Raw genomic sequence first — 21,217 nt, forward strand, 5'->3', positions numbered from 1 at the left:
CCCATAATATCTCTTTTTCTCATATTAAATATGAAGCAATACAAAATTTATATTGTATACATGTATGCAACTTATTTTCATATTAATTCCCTAGTAATTTTTGCGAGACTAAAGAATATTCCTATACCTTTTTAACAAAAAAATAAAAACACATTGGCAGCATATAAAAAAAAAGTGGAAGAATATATGCAAATGTAATGAGATTAAGGTTATTTCACTTTCTTTAGTTCACGTTTTTTTTTTCTATTTTATATTGGTTTAAAAGGAAAATTATAATAATATTAAAAATGGTACCAATAACACAGTGATACATTATGTGTAAATAAATCCATGCTATTTATATTTTTTTTATTTTTTAAATCTACATTGTATTTTACACTTATGTAAAAACTGTGTTAATGTGCTTTTCCTTTTTAAAAAATTGAATAATAAAAAGAGAAAAACTGACAATACGAAAAAATGTAAAAATTAACTTATGGCAAAATATGAAAGCAGTTTTTTTATAATTGCATATATAAATATGGTATAGCAAAAAATATATATTTATATGAGGTATATATATGCTTAAAATTTCCAGTGCTTTAATATAGTAAAAAATAAAATTAACTTTAGCATTTAATACATTTGAAGTATTACATCATTATAACAAATTATATAATTGTAGGCATTAAAACTTATTACCAAATACAAACAGAACGTTTTTTTTATAATGTGATTTATATGTATATTATATATACAAACATAATTGAGTATAGGATTTTTTTAAAATTTCACCTTAATTTTAATGTTTAAAAAAGCAAAGAAAAACGAAGATATAATTTTTCTAATATAATTTCACATCTAAGTTTATCCCTATTTTAATAGTTATATAAATTCCACTATATATTTATTTAGATAGTTATATCTGATTTTCTTAATTTACAATTTCATATTATATTTAATATTATATTTTACACCTATGGATACATTAATTGGGTTAAAGGGAAAGGATTTCATAATTCTAGGAGCAGATACTTATAGCATCAATTCAATTATAAAATTAAAAAATGACGATAAAACAAAATTTTATGATATAAATGGAAATAAATGCTTATTATTAGGGGGCTCAATTGGCGATAGAATACAGTTTGGAGAATTTATTAGAAAGAATGTTCATTTATATCAATATCAAAATTCTACTTCTCTATATGTTAAATCTTTTGCTTATTTCACAAGAAAAAATCTAGCCTATTATTTGAGGAAAAATCCATATGAAGTAAATTGCTTGATAGCCGGATATGATGATGTATAGATATAAAACACTAAAAAAACAAATACCTACACTTTTTTCTTTTATTATTGTTTAGTTCCATCATGTTTATAATATATAAATTATTGATTTAAAACTTATACATATGCGTGCAAATATGTTTATATTCATATAATAAAAAATAGCATTTGTGTGTGTACATATTATTATCAATATATGCATGTTTGTATGAACACCAATACATCAACATATTTTTTTATTCAATTACAGAAGGATGGATATCAACTATACTGGTGTGATTATTTAAGTAACATGGATGCTATAAATAAAGGTGCTCATGGATATGGAGCTTATTTAGTTAATGCCATATTAGATAAATATTATCATGAAAACATGGATTTAGAGGAAGCATTAGTTATTTTTAAAAAATGTTTTGAAGAACTAAAAAAAAGATTTCTTCTTACCCAAATTAATTATGAATTAAGAATCATGTCAAATAATAAAATAGAAACACAATACGTTAATATTTAAATTTAATAAAAGGGAAAATTTTTTAAATTCCCCCATCCCTTTTTTATGTATAAATAAAATATATTTTTTCTTTGCATATGCAAAAAATATATAGAAAGTTTTTCATTTTTACATGTTACCATTTTGATGGCATAAAATATAAGCACATACAAATTGTGTTCTAGAATATAAATTATTTAACATGCATACATGATATTGTAGTAATTATGCATATATACAAAACTCATTTCCTATATTTTAAAACTTTAAAGCCTTTTAGCTTATTCTAAATAATTCCAATATATATTTTATACTTGTCTTTTATATACATAGTCATAAGTCATGAAATTTGTTTTTTTTTTCAAAAAATAATATGAAAAATAAGAAAAAAATTTATTTAAAACTCTTTTCGTTCATTATGTTTAAAGCTAATAGCATTTCCTAGCTTTGAAAATGTACTCTCATATATGTAAGTATACATAAACATATATATTAAAATATTTATACAAGAAAACTTTTCACCCCTTCACATATCTATTGTTATTCCCTGTGACAAAAGACTTCATTTAAGTACCTTTTGGTAAATACTCAAGTAATAGACATGCATATATAGTTATTTTTCCAAATACAATTCTGTAAATGCATGATAGTAACTAGATTAGTGGAATCATATGTTCACTATTTTTTCTCTTTTTTAAATTATACCATAGTAATTTTATCATATGAAATATTAATATCGATTATATATTCGAACCAATTAAATACAAAAATCGATTGTATTCGATTTTATATGCTTCATAGATATAAACAAAATTGCAACAATTGCAATTATAATCTTGTTTAATTAATATAATAACTTTTTATATAAACATGAAAAATATAAATTATATACACGTAAATACTTAAAACCCAAAAATGTTTTAATTTTTTGAATGAATAAGTCAATTAAATTTTTCATTATATAATACTATATATAATTTATTTTTACGAATTTTTTTATACATCCCCCAAATAATAGAAAAATTATATATGAAAATGGTGTTGTAACATAAATAGTAATGATATATAGTTTTCAGATTTATTTTTGAATTACGGTATTATTTTATATTTCAATTTTTTTCCCAACAACTCAAAAAAAAATAACTGTATTTTATTTTGGTATAGACTTTTTTTTTCGAATTATGTAGCCGAAAAAATATCCATATATTAAATTTAATTTAAGGGTGATTGATTTTATCTTATTTTATGCGCATTTTTTAATGCTATTTTTTCAATGTCAAAATAAATATTTTTAAATATATTTTTAATATATATTATGCATTCTTATGAAAATAAAAAAGATAATAAATACAGGACAATTATTTTTTTCAAAATATAGAATTGGAGAATATATCCATGAATATAACATCATAATATGAGGATTTAAACTTAGAGATCATTGTATTCACAAAATTTTGGACTGTATATATATGCGATATATGCATATAAACGCGTTTGAAATAGCCAAATATTTGTATAATTATCACTATTTCAAAAGATAAATATTTTTTAAAGACGATGGAATTTTTTGGCAGCAACTATTTTCGATTCAGATTAGCTTTGAGTTTAATCAGTGGAAAAGCGATAACAATTAAAAATATTAGAAAGAAAAATTCACAAAAAAAAATAAATAAAGATGATGAAATTGATGATAATGAAATAAAAGAAGGCCTACAAGAATATGAAGCAAAAATTTTAAAGCTTATAGATAAGCTATGTGATGATACTACTATAAAAATTAATGAATATGGAGATGAATTATATTTTAAACCAGGCTTTTTAATAGGTAATGTAAATGATGAAGTTAGAATAAGTGATTTAAATAATACCTTTCATTGTGGTAATGAAAGAAGTATAAGCTATTTTTTAGAATTTTTAATTATGATTGTTCCATTTTTTAAAAACCCAGTAAAATTATTATTAAAAGGTATAACAGATGATCAAATAGATAGAACTGTTTATACATGCAAAATAGTTTGTGAAAATTTTTTTAAAACCTTTTTAAATGTAAATAATGACTTTTTAAATATTACGATTTTAAAAAGAGGTACAAAATTAGACGCTACAGGTGAAGTTTCATTTTTTATGAATAATTTAAAAATGATTAATTCTTTTGATATGCATGATGCTGGATTAGTTAAAAGAATCACGGGAACTATTGTTTGCAACCAAATATCTATGATTTTTAGAAATAAAATTGTAAATTGCGCAAAAAAAAATTTACATAATTTTACACCATATGTTAGTATTGAAGTAGAAAAGGAAAAAAAAAATAGCTACCCTAATAAAAACAACTCGCAAAATAATTTTATGTCCTTATCTTTGTTTGCACAAACAAAAAATAAATGTATTTACGGCACAGATCTTTATGTTGACAAATTTATGCTCCAACACGTTAAGGATATGTTAGCTAGTCGAACTGATGATAGTTTACCTATGCAACTCGGAGGGCATAAATGGGATGAAGGGGAGATGGGCGAAAATGAAGAAGAGGACGAAGAAGAGGAAGAAGAAGAAGATGATGAGGAAGATGAAGTAGAAGAAGATGATGAAGAAGAAAAAATAGATGATAGTAATGGTGATGAAGAAGAAGACGATGAAGAAGACGATGAAGAAGACGAAGATGAGGAGGAGGACGAAGAAGAAGATGATGATAAGGAGAACGAAGTAGAAAAAGAAGAGGCCGAAAAGATAGATGGTAATGATGATGAAGAAGACGATGAAGATGAAGCAGAAGACGAGATGGCAGAAAAAACAGATGATAATGATGACGAGGAGGAAGATGATGAAAATGAAGGAGACGAAAACGAAATAAGCTTAGGAAATAAAACTAAGCACCAATTAAACAATAGGGATAATTATCCTTTGAACGATGAAAACAATGAAATGAATAATATTAGTAATATTGATGCCTCAAAAGAGGAGCCTAAAACATTACATGATGCTGATATATATGAAAGACTAGGATTTTTTATTTCCCTAAAATTAATGAACGAAATAAAAGGGTTATCATCCATAGATTCAAGCTATCAGTGGCTACCTTTGCTTTATATGGCATTGGCAAATGATACAGCCGTTTCAAAAATTTCATTAAACGCTTTAAAACCTTACTCTATTGTTCTTATTCGCCTTTTAAGAGACTTTTTCAGCGTAGTGTTTGATATAAAAAAAGTGGAAAAATCTCAAATTGAATATTCATATCTTATAAAATGTGTTGGTATAGGTTATCGCAACTTTTCAAAAAAAACTTTTTAGTTTAATAAATAAGCATATTCCTTTGCAAAAATTATGCATACAAGAATATGATTAATTTCACGTAGGGTAATATATATATACATTATGTCTTTTGCCAATTTGCTGACTTTTTTTGTGTTTATATAATTTTACAACATAGTTTGCATACAACCATATTTTATTTTCATTATATTTTGTTTTAAGCGCATTATCTTATGCAATATGCATATAATGCATGGTATATTTGTTTTAATTCTTTATTAACTTTGTTACGCTCATTTTTTATTTTATAATTATATTCATATATTAGCGTTGATATGTATCAATAAGTATATGCATTTTTAAAAACCTTTTAAATAAATTTTTAAGAGACAAATTCTGACTATTAAAAGATTGCCTTATATTTTAACTAGTAAAGCTTTCCTGCTTTAAAATCATTTAAACAAACTAAGTGTGTACTTTTTAAAAATTGGAAGCATATGAAAAGACGAAAAAACAATTTTTAAATCGTCATAATATTCATATGCTTATAAAAATTATATTCTCGAAACTATTAATAGTACATAAGCACCTTGAAAATAGCTTTTCAAATGTTTAAAAATTAATAAGCATCATCTTTTGCTTCATAACATCAAAAAAGAAAAAACACAAAGATGTTAATTTTGAGCACTTAATATATACGCATGCATATAAATAAATATACATTAGAGAGCCCTAATATATTTATAAAAAAAAAATTTAAATCAAAAAGTAGCAAAACACATCATTAAAAATAAAAAACCGATATGTGCCTATGTGATGCATATTAATATTTAATATAAACAGATATTTAATATTATATGCAATTAATAAAATAATATGAAAATTTAAAGACAAAACTTATGAATTATTTTTATGAAATATACGCTAAAAAAATAACAAGGGAATTAGCATATTAATGAATGTATCTATAATATCAATTTCCCATTCATAAATCATAGATCATTATGATAAACAATTTGTTGTATTGCTATATACCAAATGTGTGTACTACACACATGATATATTTTAAATTCAAAATTCTGAAATGTATAACTTGTAAAAAACCATTGCTTCTCTATTTAGCATATATTAATAAAATCATCATAAAAAATAGAAAAAACTCTAAATCATTTTTTAACAGTAATACTCATTTCAATAATTTTGGTATCAGATATTTCCTCTTTAAATACCAAAAAATATAATTTTTTTTTTTTTTTTTTTCACAATTTGAAAAACTATTTTGTCGAAATATCTTTATAAAGTATTATGCAATATGCTTATTAAGCCTCACCAGCATTAGTTGATTTATCTTCTTCAAATAATTGATCATTTAAAACATCATCTGTTTGATCATCTTCATATTCTGTATATGCATCTTCACCAGCATTTCCGGAATCTACATCAAATTGATATTTGCCTGATTCAATGTTTTTCTTAGATTCCATAGATTTTAATTTCTCTTCCATATAAGATGATAAATGTTTCAATGTGTGTTCTTTTGGTAATTCTGGAACATTTTTATGGTTAATTCTTGAGTAATACATACCTGATTTTCCTAATCTTAAATATGGTTCGGATACCCAGAATCTATATATTTGTGATTTTAATATTTGGTCGATTTTTGATACAATTAAACCTGGGTCATGTTTTAATTTTGTTGCGAAGCTGTTTCTACATTCATTTAATATACCGTGTAAAAATAACATTGGTTTTGATTCAACAGAAAATAAGGTATTGTTATATATGGAAATAGTACATTGATCCCATATTTCTCTTAATATCTATAGTTAAAAAAAAAAAATAAATAAATATGTGTAAAATATTATTATATAAATCGAACACTTATAATATATAAGATATTTTTATATTTTTTTATGAAAATAAACTTACACATTCAGTTGCATCTTCGATCTTATTGTTTCCTACAATTTCTCTAACTAATAATACCCACCACATACGAGACCATCTTAAAATTCTTTTATAACGATGTGATTTTTTTAAACTATTTATTAAATCTGTTATAGGAACTTTAACACCATTATCATATAAATCTTTTATGGTCATGCTGAAATAATAAAAAAAATATGGAGGTAATATATAACAATATTATATTTAAAAATGTAGGAGTAAAAAATAATCACATATATAAATATAATATTTTTTCTTTATGAATTATTTTTTTTTTTACCTAAGAGGGTCTCGAATAACAGTCGATAAGGCTGTAGTTGCTGCTAAATCACTATATGTGTCACATTGTACAGTATTTGTTGTGTGCTTATAAGTAGCATAAAATAAAAAGAGAGAAACAATATAACGAGCCTTCATTTTTGCAATGTTAAAATAAAACTATACTATAAATCGGTAATACTTATTGTTATATAATTATCTTGATAAAGTATATTATATTAGCATATAAAAAAAGCCAATATATAATAATGTAATAAGAATCAAAATTAATAAATAATTTAATTACTATTTAATAATAAATCGGTAAATTATAGAAATCATAGTAATAATAAATTTATATTAAAATTAGGATTTTAATATATGAATTTATTTTATATAAATAAAAAAAATTATGAATTCTCATAATGTGAAAGCGATTTTTCTTTGTGCTTAAATTTTATTATTGGTAATAAATTGCAAAAAATAAAATATAAAATTATAATAAACGAATAAAAAAATCCAAAAAAAAATTAAACCTTGGCAATAAATTATAAAATACATCAAAAAATATAATAATTAAGGTAGCGAAAATGACATAGCACTATAGAAATTCAAAGCTTTATGTAAGTAAATTCGTTATATATTATATGTGTGTTAAATTAATAAAATAAAAAACCTTTATAAAATCTCGTTGCATATTGTTCTTAAATTAATATTTTATAAAAGCTATTTTTATTTAATATTTTTAATTAACATATAACAATAGGTTTATAATATTTTATAATTTTTAATTTTCTATTATATATATATATATATATAAAATAATCCATATTAACAGCGAAAGAAAAAAAATCCACAGAAATAATTATGAAAGTGTTTTTTATACAAAGGTATATATTTTTAAGGCCCCCCTTAAAGAATATATTATATTATTAGAAAATAATGTTTTATCACTAAAAATATATCTAATCACCTTCATTAACTGTAAAAATTTTTAGCTTAAATTTTTTCTTGCATGCACAAACACCGGCATAAGGGCTAACCACAAAATAAAGCATATAAATTGAAGGACTATTTAATATATAATAAATATACGCAATATAACTATAAAAAAATATATAACTTTTTTTTTATCCATTTTTTACTCTCTATGTAATTAAAACATAAGTTTATTATAAAATGCACATAAATGTGAATGCGTGGTAATAATATTTTATGTATACACTATTTATAGGGCGCCGTTATTTGTTTATGTAGTATAAATATAATTTAGGTAGTTATTTTCGAATTACAAACAAGTATAATTTTTTTAATTTTATTTTTAAAAAATAAATATTTCAAATAACCCATGCAACATATTGTTATATAATAAATGTGACCGTTTAAATATTTATATAATAAATAAAATACTGTGTGTTGTTTTTAGCATATACAATGTAATAATACATTTTGTTGATATGTGCAAAAAGGGTGTGCCACTTATATAAAATTTTTTATAAACATACTGTTCCCTTCTTATAATAATATTACAAAAATATCAACATTATAAAATATCTATGCCACTTTATAAAAAAACAAAATGAATTAACCAGGTGATCGTTATCAAATATGGTATTAAAAAATAAGCATTTAATAATGAATATAATATTTTCAGTGAAGTAGGGGAATTCCTATTTATTATAATTTCTCTAATTCGATTATTTATATAAATAAAGATCAAAATTATAAAAAATGACAATTGCCCGATTGTAACGAGCACATATATATAGGCCTCTGAATGTGTTTTACATATTAAAATGGTTGAAATTATTTGTATAATAATTATGTTATTAAAAAATAATAAAATATAGTATACAAGACTCCTTGTTGTATTAAATAAAAATGGTGTTTAATATTCAATGAATATAAAATAAGTTAAAAAGAAAACCGCAAAGTTTTATAATTGCTTTGTAAAATTCAAACTTTTATTTAATGCTAATAAAAATGAAAACATGTGTAAATTCATTTATGAAGTTATCTTAAATATATTATCCTTATGCAGATACATATATTTATAATTAAATGTTTTTTTCGATATTCTTCTAATTGTTAAATAGTTTTTGTCCATTTAAAATATCGTATAACCATTCATGCTATTCCTTTTATTATAAATAATCCAAAACAAATAAGTAAAACATACAAATGTGTACAAAGATATTTTATATAAACTAAATAAAGAAAATGTATTATTAAAATAAATAATTGTGTAGACATCGAAAGAGAGTATATTCGAAATATGAATATAATATTGCATATATAATATTATATAGAAACAAAAAGTAAAAAATATAACGACAATAATATAAAAATATATGTTTCATCAAAAAATAAATAATTTAAAGTAAAAATATATTTTTTTTAAATTATAATTTTTAGTTCTCCATTGGAATAATAAAATAAAGCTATAAAATAATGTCTTTTTTTTTTAATATTGTCAAATTAAACAATCTTAATGAATTGTATACAAAATTATGAAATTTACTTAAAATAAATTGCGATTTTGGTGTTGAACATATTAAAAATAAATAATATTATATTTTTTCTCAATAATATATATAAAACACTCTGTTATATAAGTACAATTTGCATAAATATATAATAGTCAATTTCCGATATAATATATATATTATAATAATATTAAATATTACACATTTCACAATATATTTTGTCGAATAATTGCGTACGAAAATACTTATGATTTTTTCGTTATATGTAAATTATAATTTTCAAAAAAATTAAAAACAAATTATTCCACAAAATATATTACATAAATATTTATTTATAATGTTGAATTTGTAAAAAAAAAAAAAAATATATATTCCTACAAAAAATATATTGGCATGTTATTTATATTACGTTAAAGTATGCGCATTAATTACAAATTTTCCAAAAGGAGAAATGATAACACCGTTGAAAAAAATTAAAAAATTTTAGTTTTATTAAAATAAATAAAACCCAAAAATATTTAATAAAATAGTGAATCAATAAATTATCAAATGCCATAAAACAAATTAAATGACATCATATTACATAAAGTAGGATAATAATTACTACTTATGATATATGAGCCAGTAGCAAAAAAAAATTTTTATCAATTTAATTAGCTAGCTAAAAAGGAAATAGAAAAAAAGAAAATATTTATCAGAAAATAATGAATACTTAAGGCTAAAAATAAAATACTAAACATTTTTATTATTATTCTAAGTATTTCAGCATTTATAAAGTTATATGGCACCAAGCAAAATATCTTGAAGCTCCATATAATTTTTTTAAAGATATAATAGTTCCAAAACATATGCATTTATAGTCTTTTACATTTATAATTGTGAGAAAATCACATTTAACTAATCGAAACAATTTGATGACTACTAAATTCAAGAGCATCCATAAAATACGTTTAAAAAAAAAAAATGATAAAAAAAAAAAGTGTGGGGTCCAAAGAAAGTGAAGATGAAGAAAGAGTAAATGATATAAAATTAGATGCTGAAGACTATATTATGAAAAGTGAAACAACTGAAAGAACACAAATATATCATGATGATTTGTATGATAATGATATAAAAATATGCTTACCAGCAAGAGTAGGCTTTCTTAAAGCCGTTCAATCCATGGCATCTGGTATAAAATGGGGATGGGGATTTACAAATACACCCAGAGAGCCATCAAGTTATTATATCAACGAGATATTATGTGGTTGCATATTATGTTTAACTATGCTACCTGAAATGATATCATTTTCGATGATTGCCAAAATACCACCATATATTGGATTGCAAGGCGTGTCATTTTTATCTTTAATAACATCTATTTTTGGAGGATCACCTGCTGTTGTGCATGGTGTTACAGGGGCATTTGCATCTGTGTGTTCAAACTATCTTATAGAAAATGGTGCTGGAGGTTTACCAGAAGGAATAGAAAGGCTATACATTTGTATATTAATATGCTCAATTATGCTATTATTTTTTTCCTTTTTTCATATGTCAGCTTTAATACAATTAATTCCAACGCCTGTTTTTATTGGCTATTGTAATGGATTATCTATTATTTTTTTAATGGCACAATTACATACCTTGGAAAATCCATATACTCATGAATATATAACAGGATACCATTTATTTTTTTTTATTCTCATATGTACCCTTGTAGTTTTGATAGTTGAGCTCTGGAAGAAAATACCTAAAGTAAGTATTGCCACGTATGATTGAGAATGCTTCATATTTTCAACATCATTGTGAAATATTTCCCATAAATAATCCTTCATTGTTTTATTTGCTCGTTTGCTTGTTTATACCTTTTCATATACCATCTGTTTCCACTTTTTTAGTATGGCCAGAAAATTCCCTCATCGCTAGTGGCAATAGCAGTCACGATATTTATTGAGTTTATCATTCTTCGAACAATTTTACACAATTTTGAGACTTTTAAAAATGTCAAATCATTTACAGTAGGGGACATGTTTTCATTCACTTCTGAAAAAGCAAAACCTATTTTTTTATTTTCAAACAAGGACTTAGATTTTTCAAAAGTTTCTATTAATATGGACTTAATTAAACAATTAGTAAATATGTTTGTAGTTTTACTAATAGAAGTACTAATGGTTAGTGAAGTTATTAAAGGGATGGGAGGTGCAGATTGTGATACTAACGAAACTATATTTTCTCTTTTTATTGGAAACTTATTAGCTACATTAGGAAGTGCAGTTGGAGGTAGTAGTTTATTAGGGTTATCCGTTTTAAATTATAGAAATGGTGCAAGAGGAAAAGAGAGTGGACTTGTAGCATCTATTTTAATTTATGGAATATTATTATTTGGCTATTCTTTATTAAATTATATACCATTATCTTTTTTATGTGGTATTATGATAACAGTTTTTCTTCACTGTTTTAGATGGTTTTCATTACCGATTATATTTTTTACTTTTTGTCCGGCCCATATTCGAAATTGCCACCCATGTATGAGCCGAAAAATATCCAGATGGGATGCCTTCATAATTGTGCTCGTCACAGTCTTATGTGTAATAAATCGAAAAAAAAAATAATTGCGCATAATAATAATTTTCCTAAATTTTTGAAGCATACCATTATAATTTTTATATTTTTTTTGCAGGCGGGGGTAAGTGTTCCAGCAGGTGTACTAACTGGGGTAGTTTTATCCTCCTTAGTATATGTATGGCAAAGTAAATCAACCTTCAAATTTGAAATTTTCTATGACAAAGATACGGATACTAAGGTAATGAGGAGGAAACAAACAACAAAGATAATAAAAAATGTGTACATATTAATTTGTTTCTGTTAATGTGACATTTTACATATATCAATTCCAAGTTATCCCAATAAATGCGTAATAATAAACCCAATGTATTTCATATTATTTTTACTTTTTCATAATGCAGTACTATGAAATTGAAGGACACTTGTTTTATGCATCGAAGAAAATGTTTACAAGATTATTTAGATATGAAAACGATAGTCAAACTATCAATATTGTACTAAAAGGAAAAAGCACATTGTTTGATTACACAGCTATTGAAGCACTAACATCTGTAAAACATCAATATAGTATTAACAATAAAACTGTTAATATTCATGGATTAAGTCATGAATGCATTAAAAAAATTGCAAAAATGAATCATCTATGTAAACAAATTGATGTAGATCTTGTTAAAGTTGAAACACCTGTTGTACCATTATTATACAAACCATTACAAACCATACTTATGGTACCAAATAATTTCATAAAATTTTATAAAATTTTCATATTAAAATGTGCAATGCTGATATACCATTTTTTTATTTTTTTTTGTAGACACCTAAAACGATAAGACGAAGAATTATTTCTAAAAATAAAAAAGATAAAAAAAAAAGTCCGAGCCAAGATAAAGTACCAGAGGATCTTGATATTTAGAGACTTAGAAAGTTTACGTGCACATATATATACATATGATTGTATATATGTAAAAATATGGGTACCCTTTAATCCCGCAATTTTGTTGTCATTATAATTATCATTATATGGCATTTTAATTTAAACAAAAGGATGTTTCACCCATTTAAGTTTTTCTCTTTTTTTGTTATTTTCTATAAATTATTTATTTCATTCATATAATTAATTAATGCATTGTCAAGTAAAAAAATTAATAATAATTTATCCATATATATATACGTATGTATGGAGCGAGATCGCCTTCTTCATATGTTTTTTTTGTATCCTTTAAATTTGTTCTTCATTATTTCATTGCATATGATTATGTATGCTTTTAAAATTTTTTTTTATGTATTCAAATTTCTCATTATAATTTCTGTAAAAAAAAATAAATAAAAATATCATTTTTCAGTACATTATGCAATGTTTGGTTACATATCGGTATACAATATGCGTATATAAATGTAATTGTATTTATGCATAACGGCAATTCTTCACAATATATAATAGTATTTTAAGTGTGAACTTGTAAACTCTTTCAAACTATTTATTTAACTTTTTGTTATAAACATACCTTAGTTTTTTCCATTCGTGCTCATACAGTATGATGGGCGTCCTAAAAATAAATAAAAGCAAATGAAATAAAAAGCAAAAATGGGCATGGTTGTCCAATACATAAATAGCATCTTATACAATATAGTGAAATAAACACATTATATAAACATGCACATGTATAGTTTGTAATCCTAACCATCCTAAAAACTTCAAGTTCCTAAGTTTATAATTCAAATGATGTTTGTGAAATTTATTGAGATTTTCCTTCATTTTTTTATTCACAGATATGTTATGAACAAACTCGATATAAGTGTTTTTAAAACCAGATAAAGCATAAATTGAATATATGCTCGTATGTGTAGGTGTAATTTTATACCTTTAAAGAAAAAATGAAATGAGTAAAAAAAATGAAACTATGTGTATGAAAACAAAATTGTGTGTTATTTTTATATGGTGAAAATATTCCATAATCATGTACATATTTTGTGATAAATAGTTACCCATTTTCTTTTATAAAAAATTGTGCTTGCTTAATAAAAATGGTATCCCTAATTGGTTTGCCTGAAATGTGGTTATTATATAATAATATTTTATTGGCTTATAAATTAATTTAATTAAAAAAGCTTGTTTAATTTGTTTAAACTCACCCTCCATTTTTAGGTTTTTAACAAAATCAAAAAAGTTCGAGTTGGGTAAATAAAAAGTATTAAAAAGGTAGTTGTCTGAACGGATAAGTATATCTATAAACTTAAGTCTATATAAATTAATTGAAGAGATAGATATGTTAGGAGTAATTATATCACTTTTTTCTTTTTCTTTCATATATAGCTGATGTATATTATTTATATTGTCATATGAAATACGAGCATCCAAATTATTAGTAGCATTTTCTTCACTCAAATCGAAATTATTATCTATTATAACATTATCATTATATTGATATTTATTATAAGTAGGATATTCTGTTTGCTTATTATTTTGCAAAATTTCTTGTTTTAATAAATATATCAATTGGTTTGTATTTTTATAATTATGATAGTTTGATATAAATAAATTATAAATGATTTTTATAAGCATATGCATATCTTTATTATTATTTTTATCATAATTGTCTCGAAATAAATCTAATAAAATATGTATATCCGTAATTTCATAATTAAGACGCGAACAAGCTTTTATAATTGTAGTTAGTGTATTACAAATAGTGCTATTATTGAGACTTCCATTTGAAAATTTGTTAACAATTTCATCTATACACCTAGAAAACATTTTTTGATTTGTCCATTTTTTATTTTTAAAAGATGATATGAACTTAATACATTCAACTAATTCCTCTAATGAATATAAAGAAATTAAATTACTAAGTTCAGAATAAATATAGTTGTAAATTATATTATCATAATCTATATTTAAATAATAAATATATTTAAATAATAATAACAAATCATTTTTACTATCTATTTCGTCTTTTCTTATATTATCCTGATCGTTTGATGTTAAATTATTATAATTTTTAATGAACGAAATATATGATAAAACTAAATCTTTTGCATGATCTTTTTGAATTAGTATTCTTCTTGATAATATTATACTATATGTAAATAACTTTTTAAAATCTTCTTTTTCATAATTATTTAATATATCATTATTTAATAATTTATTAATACTTTCTTTTATTTCATTTTTATAATTTTTATAACTTTTTATAGATATATCTTTTTCTGATTTATATGTCTCAATACATTCAATAAAATTATGAGACACCTTTTCGAATTTTCCTAATTCCATTTTTAAGCTCGTAAAGGATCGTCTTACGCATTTTCGAAAGAAACTATTCATTATTTTTAAATCTTTATTTTCTCGAATTTGGGCATATACACATACATATATAAGAAAACTGTAAAGTAGCTTCTATGTTTTATTGAACCTATGGAACGATGTGTATACATCTATGCCGAAACACAAGTAACCACTTGAGTAATACAAATTCGATAAACACCTCAAGATGTTTACTTTGATTCTTTTGGGAAATGTTTTTCACTAGTCTATGCATATATATAGACATTCGCTCTCTATTTTACCATTACAAAAGTAGAAAGCCAATCAAAAATAAGCCCATGGCTAAATAACAAACAAAATATATTTTTATTTAAAAAAAAATATATATAATAAATTAATAATAACCATTAATTTCCAATCCGTAAAAGATCCTTAGATGACTTTTGTGGCAACTAAAACAAAAATAAAATGTGTACATTTTTGTAGATCGGTTTCAAATGTAAAAATCGCAAATAAAATAAAATAATAATAAATCTAGAAATAGAAAAAATGAGAAAAATTAATTAAACATTTTGAGAAAAAAAAAACGAAAAAAATATGATCGGAAATTAAGTATTTTTAAAACTAATTTATTTTTGTGAATCGTATATTTTTTCACATATATGAAATATCTTAGGAATTAAAAAAATATATAAGATATATTAATTTGTGCATACGCTTACAAATCTATATCGAACAAAACTATTATGAATATAAGGATGTTTTGAAGTTAAAAAAAAAATAATAATAATATGTTAAAATAATACATATATAGCTTATTTAATATTGAAAGAACAAATATGTTTATATGCATGTGCAGCATTTTATGAAGTTGAATATCCAAATATATTTAAACATTTTTTTGAAGGATTATAAACAAATTACAAATAAGTATGACATAAGTACTTATAAAAAACAAATTAAATAATATTAATATTGATAATAGATGCAAAAATCATAAAGAAATTAAAAAAACAACAACTTATTTTTAAAATATAAGTCATGTGTACCAAAAAAACGAAAACAAATTGAAATGCGCCTCTAATCATAGTACATATAAATTATGAATTTATATTTCCCTTTACATATATGCATCTAGTGGCACTACAATGATTCCAAGGGGGTTAAATATTCTTAACATGTTTATTTTATTCGTAGAGTGGAGAAAATATGTATCTACAAATATTACTTAACTTTGTTTAACTTTTAAGCTAATTTTTCAAAATATTATCTGCTAAACACTAAATTCAAGATAGGATGAAATAAAGAAGCACATCTTTCTTCATAAAAAATTATGATATACTTTTCAACACATTTATTTTTTTATAATGTTTTATGGATATATATTTCGGTTTTGTCATACGGAAAAATTCGCCATCCACTTGAAAATAGACACCCGAAGCGTTTTCTTTAAAATCTATTTTCCATGGTCCTTTTCCCTGATGTACTCTATAAGCTCGACCTTTAAATGTAAATTCGAACGCCATATCCCAACCTTTACGATATGTAACAAATTCTAATGCACCATCTCCAATTTTTTGTTCGGAATACTTTAAATCATTAGATTTTTTTTTATGTTCATCGTTACAATCTTTTGGTAATTTAAAACCTAGCTTACTTGTATATTTCCATATATCATTTCCAGCTGAATATGATGGTATATTAACACCTATAATGTTCATAGATTTCTTTAATAAAGGAGCATTTTCTTTTTTATTTGTTGTAAATACAATATCTTCAAAATTGTTCCCAGTTGTCATTTTGTCAATTAATAAATTAATAGGGGTATTTCTTATAAATGATGATTTTTTAAATCCTTCAAACAAATATACCATTTTATTTAATATCGCATTATTTTTTCGCTGTCTTTCAAAACCTCGCCCTATTCGGGAATCAATCCCAATACTAAAATAATTAGCCATAGCGAATTTTAGAGCTTTTACATTTTGATTATTTTCTATTAGTATTTCTTTTTTTCTTGTTTTTGAATTTATTTTATCAAAATACCCATCCTCATTTAATATAACTTCAATATTCCAATAATCATGATATAGAACTTCGGATTTTAATACTTTATTAACTACTTTGCTTAAAATAGAAAATGTGTCTTTAGGTTTTAATATTCCCATTGGGTTCTTCCATCCAAATGCATTAGCAAAATCATTTCCAGTCCCAAATGGAATAATAGATATAGCAAAAACACTTGTATCTATACCATGTGCTTCTGACTCTTTTAAAACCCAATTTAAAGTTCCATCACCTCCAGCTATAATTACATACACTGGAATGTCATTATGGGATAATTTTTTGGGATAATTTTTATTTTTAGAATTCACTTGGTCATTTTGTTCCTTTGGATTTTGAATGGCATTTATTATATTATCTAAATTATTATTATCATTATCATCATCATTATATTTTGATTCCAAATCTTCTACACTATGTTTAGATTCATTTTTTATATTATCTATAACACTTTTAAGTTTTAAAAAACCTTGATGGTTACCCGGTTCACCATATAATAAATTGTATATGTGCAAATGGCAATTCTCTGGGTGCTGGTATACTATTTCATTGGCAGCAAACTATAAAAAAGGGGAAAATAAAATAAAAATAATATGTATAAACATATGTATTATAAAAATTATATACATAATCATCATTTTATGCATAACTACATAAAGAAACATATAATTATTTGAGGAATGTCTTTTACTTCAGTAAATATGGACGCTTGATTTCCCCCGGAAGTTGGATTGGTAAATAAAAAAAGGTGTTTCATATTTTTAATTTAATAATATAACGTAATAAAGGATATTACGTAAATAATATATAACCATGCATAATGCTTCTTTATATATATTTTTTTAATTTCAATTATGTGACAAATAAAGCAATAATAACATAGTAATAATATTATCTAAATAAAGAGTATAGTATTATAATAATAAAATTAAAAGAGTTATCATTTTCAAATATTTTTTGGAAGAACAATACTTAAAGTACTTAATTTTGTTTAGATATTTGTGGTAATAAATGCAATGTACCTCCACCCATTTTTAATTTATTAATACATTTTATTATTTAAAAAAAATGTTTAATAGAAAAAAAAAATTAGTGCCTAACCTGAAAACAGATAATGATTTATTCAGTGCAACATGTTTAACTCATATATTTTATATTATATATAAAAAGTTCAATATACTAAAAAAACAAAAAAATATAATTGTAAAACTTGATTTTTGCATTTATGCAAAAAAATTATGAATAATAATAAATTCATAAGAAGTCCATTTTTTTAATATTTACAAAATCTTATATAAAATGCACTAAAAATTACGGGGAAAAAAAACAAACAAAAATATATATCGTAAAAAAAAAAAAATCAATAAAACTTAATAATAACAAATATTAATCGTAAATTTCTCTTATTTTATTAAGACAAATTCTCAAAATATTATTAAATTATTCGTATAGTATTATTCGCGTATTGCTTAATATATTTCCTTTAAATATAATTTAATTTATTTCTTTTTTTCCGAATAATTTCGTTCATCTATACTGATATACTCCAGCAGGTGATGACTCAAATTTATGCCCATCATTTTTATTTATTGAATTATAAAATGAAACATCGCTACTTGAATCTAATATTGTGCCAATCTTATCCTTTTCATTAGTATATTCTTTATATATATCTGTACAATTGTCTTCGACATTTAAAAATGTATAACTTGTTGGTTCTGTATTTGCTCTTTTCATATAATTTTTCATCTCAGTATACCCATTATCTATTTCGTTATTATATATAAATAATAACGCTATTGACAAAAAAACAATGAATACAAATAAACATAAAAAGACAGCAGTGTCACAAAAAATCCATAACACACATGGGAATATGGATAAGATAATCATTGAGACAAGTGAGCTCACAATTAGTTTCCATGTGACATTCTAAAAAAATGATGAAATGAAAATAAAATTATTAAAAAGCATATTAATAATTTTGTTTATTCATTTAGTGTATACACACATAAGTATATAATATTAATAATGTATATATATGGCTATATATACATAACCATTATCTTACCTTAGAAGTATTTTCGAGGAAAATAAAAATTTGAATAAATAAAAAGATATAAGCTATTATACGAAATACCCACAATGATCGCTTATTACCATAATTTTTATAAATAAAATTTTTTGTATGATCAGTCATTATTTTGTTATCTTCAGATAGTAAAATTACATCCTTATTCATGATATTAACTGTATCAATTTCGAATATAGTATTTAGTAATCTTGCTTTTTGAATTCCTATAGCTGTTGCATGAGTAGACGCGTTCCCATAAAACGAAACCCTTATGTCACCTACCTATAAATCATAGAAGTGTGTATATATGTATACCTTTCCTATTCTATTCACAAAATTAAATAATTGTGGATAAAATATTTTAATAAGAATTATACTTGGGGATTTAATGGATCTCCTGTATACAAATAGTTGTCATAAACATTAGTGTTTAAATGGTCAATCGTAAATGGAGGTTTTATTTCTGATTCAGTGAACCAACCATCATCTATTAAGTCTAATTTTTTCTTTTTCTGAAAATTTATGAGCGAATTTTGTAGAAGTCTATAATTTCCAACTTTTGCATAACTAGCATACTGAAAAAAAAAACACATATTAACATTTGTAGACAATCAATTATTAAAATGACAATACATTAGAAATTATGCAAATATATATCTCCATCTTTACTTAATTACGCAATATTTACTTGAATTGTTATATAGATACTGGAATGCAGTATTAATATTCGTTTTATCTTTTGGTTCCCATTTTTTTATTTTTTTATTATTTTATTGACAATTTTATCGCTAACCTTTCTTCCTATACCACCAACAGTGGGAATATAAGTGGGATTTCTTCGATTTTTATAAAAATAATGAAAATTATAAGGGGTTTTTACTATGTGGTCTTCAAATTTTCCTTTAGAAAATAAACCTAAATATCCATAATGGCCTACCCACTGATACATTTCAACTTTTGTTTCGAAAAATATCCCTCTAAATGAATAAATGTTGGAACTAAATTCTGATGGGGCATAAAATGTTTCCTGATCTTGTAATGGGCAATTCTATTTTAAATTATTCAGTTAAAAATGAGTATTTCTCACACATAATATATATGTATGTGTGCATTATTTCATATATTTTTAATATAATTTGCATTGTTCACAAATATTTATTTTAATTATTATTATCCTCTTACTATATGTATTATTTTTCCATTATTTTCGTCAAGGGGGATGCAAGGAGCCTAACACAAAAACAGTTTGATAGTAAATATTATTTATAACTTTTAAAGATTTTTCAAGTACTATCCATGTTATCTTACTCTAATAGCATTTTTTATTATGGGTTTTAATTCTTTAGAATATCTAATATATTTGTATTCGTTCAAAATAGTAAATATTAAAAGGATTATAGTAAGCGATGTTGCATATATAGATAAAATATTTTTCCGAAAACAAAAGTCTTCATAGTTAACCATTTTTCCCTTTTTTTAATATATATATTTGATTTTTATTAAATGAAATAGTTAATAAAAATTTTATTCTTTACTACTATTTTAACTTTTAAGATAACCATTTT

The 21,217-nt window shown here is 23.2% G+C and overlaps 7 protein-coding genes across 7 annotated transcripts; 3 read left to right on the forward strand and 4 right to left on the reverse strand.

Moving 5' to 3' along the window:
* Nucleotides 1-958: 958 nt before the first annotated feature.
* PVVCY_1303660 (proteasome subunit beta type-2, putative) lies at nucleotides 959-1,780 on the forward strand (the record flags this gene model as incomplete). Its single annotated transcript, XM_008624039.1, has 2 exons — nucleotides 959-1,285; nucleotides 1,520-1,780. The coding sequence occupies 2 exons, from the start codon at nucleotides 959-961 to the stop codon at nucleotides 1,778-1,780; spliced, it is 588 nt and encodes a 195-aa protein (XP_008622261.1).
* Nucleotides 1,781-3,316: 1,536 nt separating this feature from the next.
* PVVCY_1303670 (RNA 3'-terminal phosphate cyclase-like protein, putative) lies at nucleotides 3,317-5,053 on the forward strand (the record flags this gene model as incomplete). Its single annotated transcript, XM_008624040.1, has 1 exon — nucleotides 3,317-5,053. One exon carries the CDS (start codon nucleotides 3,317-3,319, stop codon nucleotides 5,051-5,053), a length of 1,737 nt encoding a protein of 578 aa, XP_008622262.1.
* A 1,280-nt stretch (nucleotides 5,054-6,333) lies between these two features.
* On the reverse strand, nucleotides 6,334-7,378 carry PVVCY_1303680 (exported protein 2, putative; the record flags this gene model as incomplete). Its single annotated transcript, XM_008624041.1, has 3 exons — nucleotides 6,334-6,834; nucleotides 6,944-7,118; nucleotides 7,242-7,378. 3 exons carry the CDS (start codon nucleotides 7,376-7,378, stop codon nucleotides 6,334-6,336), a joined length of 813 nt encoding a protein of 270 aa, XP_008622263.1.
* Nucleotides 7,379-10,668: 3,290 nt separating this feature from the next.
* Nucleotides 10,669-13,162, forward strand: PVVCY_1303690 (inorganic anion antiporter, putative; the record flags this gene model as incomplete). Its single annotated transcript, XM_008624042.1, has 5 exons — nucleotides 10,669-11,439; nucleotides 11,583-12,272; nucleotides 12,365-12,487; nucleotides 12,651-12,977; nucleotides 13,064-13,162. The coding sequence occupies 5 exons, from the start codon at nucleotides 10,669-10,671 to the stop codon at nucleotides 13,160-13,162; spliced, it is 2,010 nt and encodes a 669-aa protein (XP_008622264.1).
* A 327-nt stretch (nucleotides 13,163-13,489) lies between these two features.
* Nucleotides 13,490-15,574, reverse strand: PVVCY_1303700 (conserved Plasmodium protein, unknown function; the record flags this gene model as incomplete). Its single annotated transcript, XM_008624043.2, has 5 exons — nucleotides 13,490-13,556; nucleotides 13,755-13,796; nucleotides 13,932-14,111; nucleotides 14,236-14,296; nucleotides 14,383-15,574. The coding sequence occupies 5 exons, from the start codon at nucleotides 15,572-15,574 to the stop codon at nucleotides 13,490-13,492; spliced, it is 1,542 nt and encodes a 513-aa protein (XP_008622265.2).
* A 1,271-nt stretch (nucleotides 15,575-16,845) lies between these two features.
* Nucleotides 16,846-18,335, reverse strand: PVVCY_1303710 (diacylglycerol kinase, putative; the record flags this gene model as incomplete). Its single annotated transcript, XM_008624044.1, has 2 exons — nucleotides 16,846-18,138; nucleotides 18,270-18,335. 2 exons carry the CDS (start codon nucleotides 18,333-18,335, stop codon nucleotides 16,846-16,848), a joined length of 1,359 nt encoding a protein of 452 aa, XP_008622266.1.
* Nucleotides 18,336-19,105: 770 nt separating this feature from the next.
* PVVCY_1303720 (conserved protein, unknown function) lies at nucleotides 19,106-21,116 on the reverse strand (the record flags this gene model as incomplete). The annotated part of the gene is made up of 6 exons (XM_008624045.1): nucleotides 19,106-19,510; nucleotides 19,650-19,934; nucleotides 20,030-20,227; nucleotides 20,446-20,700; nucleotides 20,835-20,882; nucleotides 20,961-21,116. The coding sequence occupies 6 exons, from the start codon at nucleotides 21,114-21,116 to the stop codon at nucleotides 19,106-19,108; spliced, it is 1,347 nt and encodes a 448-aa protein (XP_008622267.1).
* Between the last annotated feature and the right edge of the window lie 101 nt (nucleotides 21,117-21,217).

The sequence above is a fragment of the Plasmodium vinckei genome (assembly GCF_900681995.1).
Source record: "Plasmodium vinckei vinckei genome assembly, chromosome: PVVCY_13".
Taxonomy (NCBI): Eukaryota; Apicomplexa; class Aconoidasida; order Haemosporida; family Plasmodiidae; genus Plasmodium; species Plasmodium vinckei.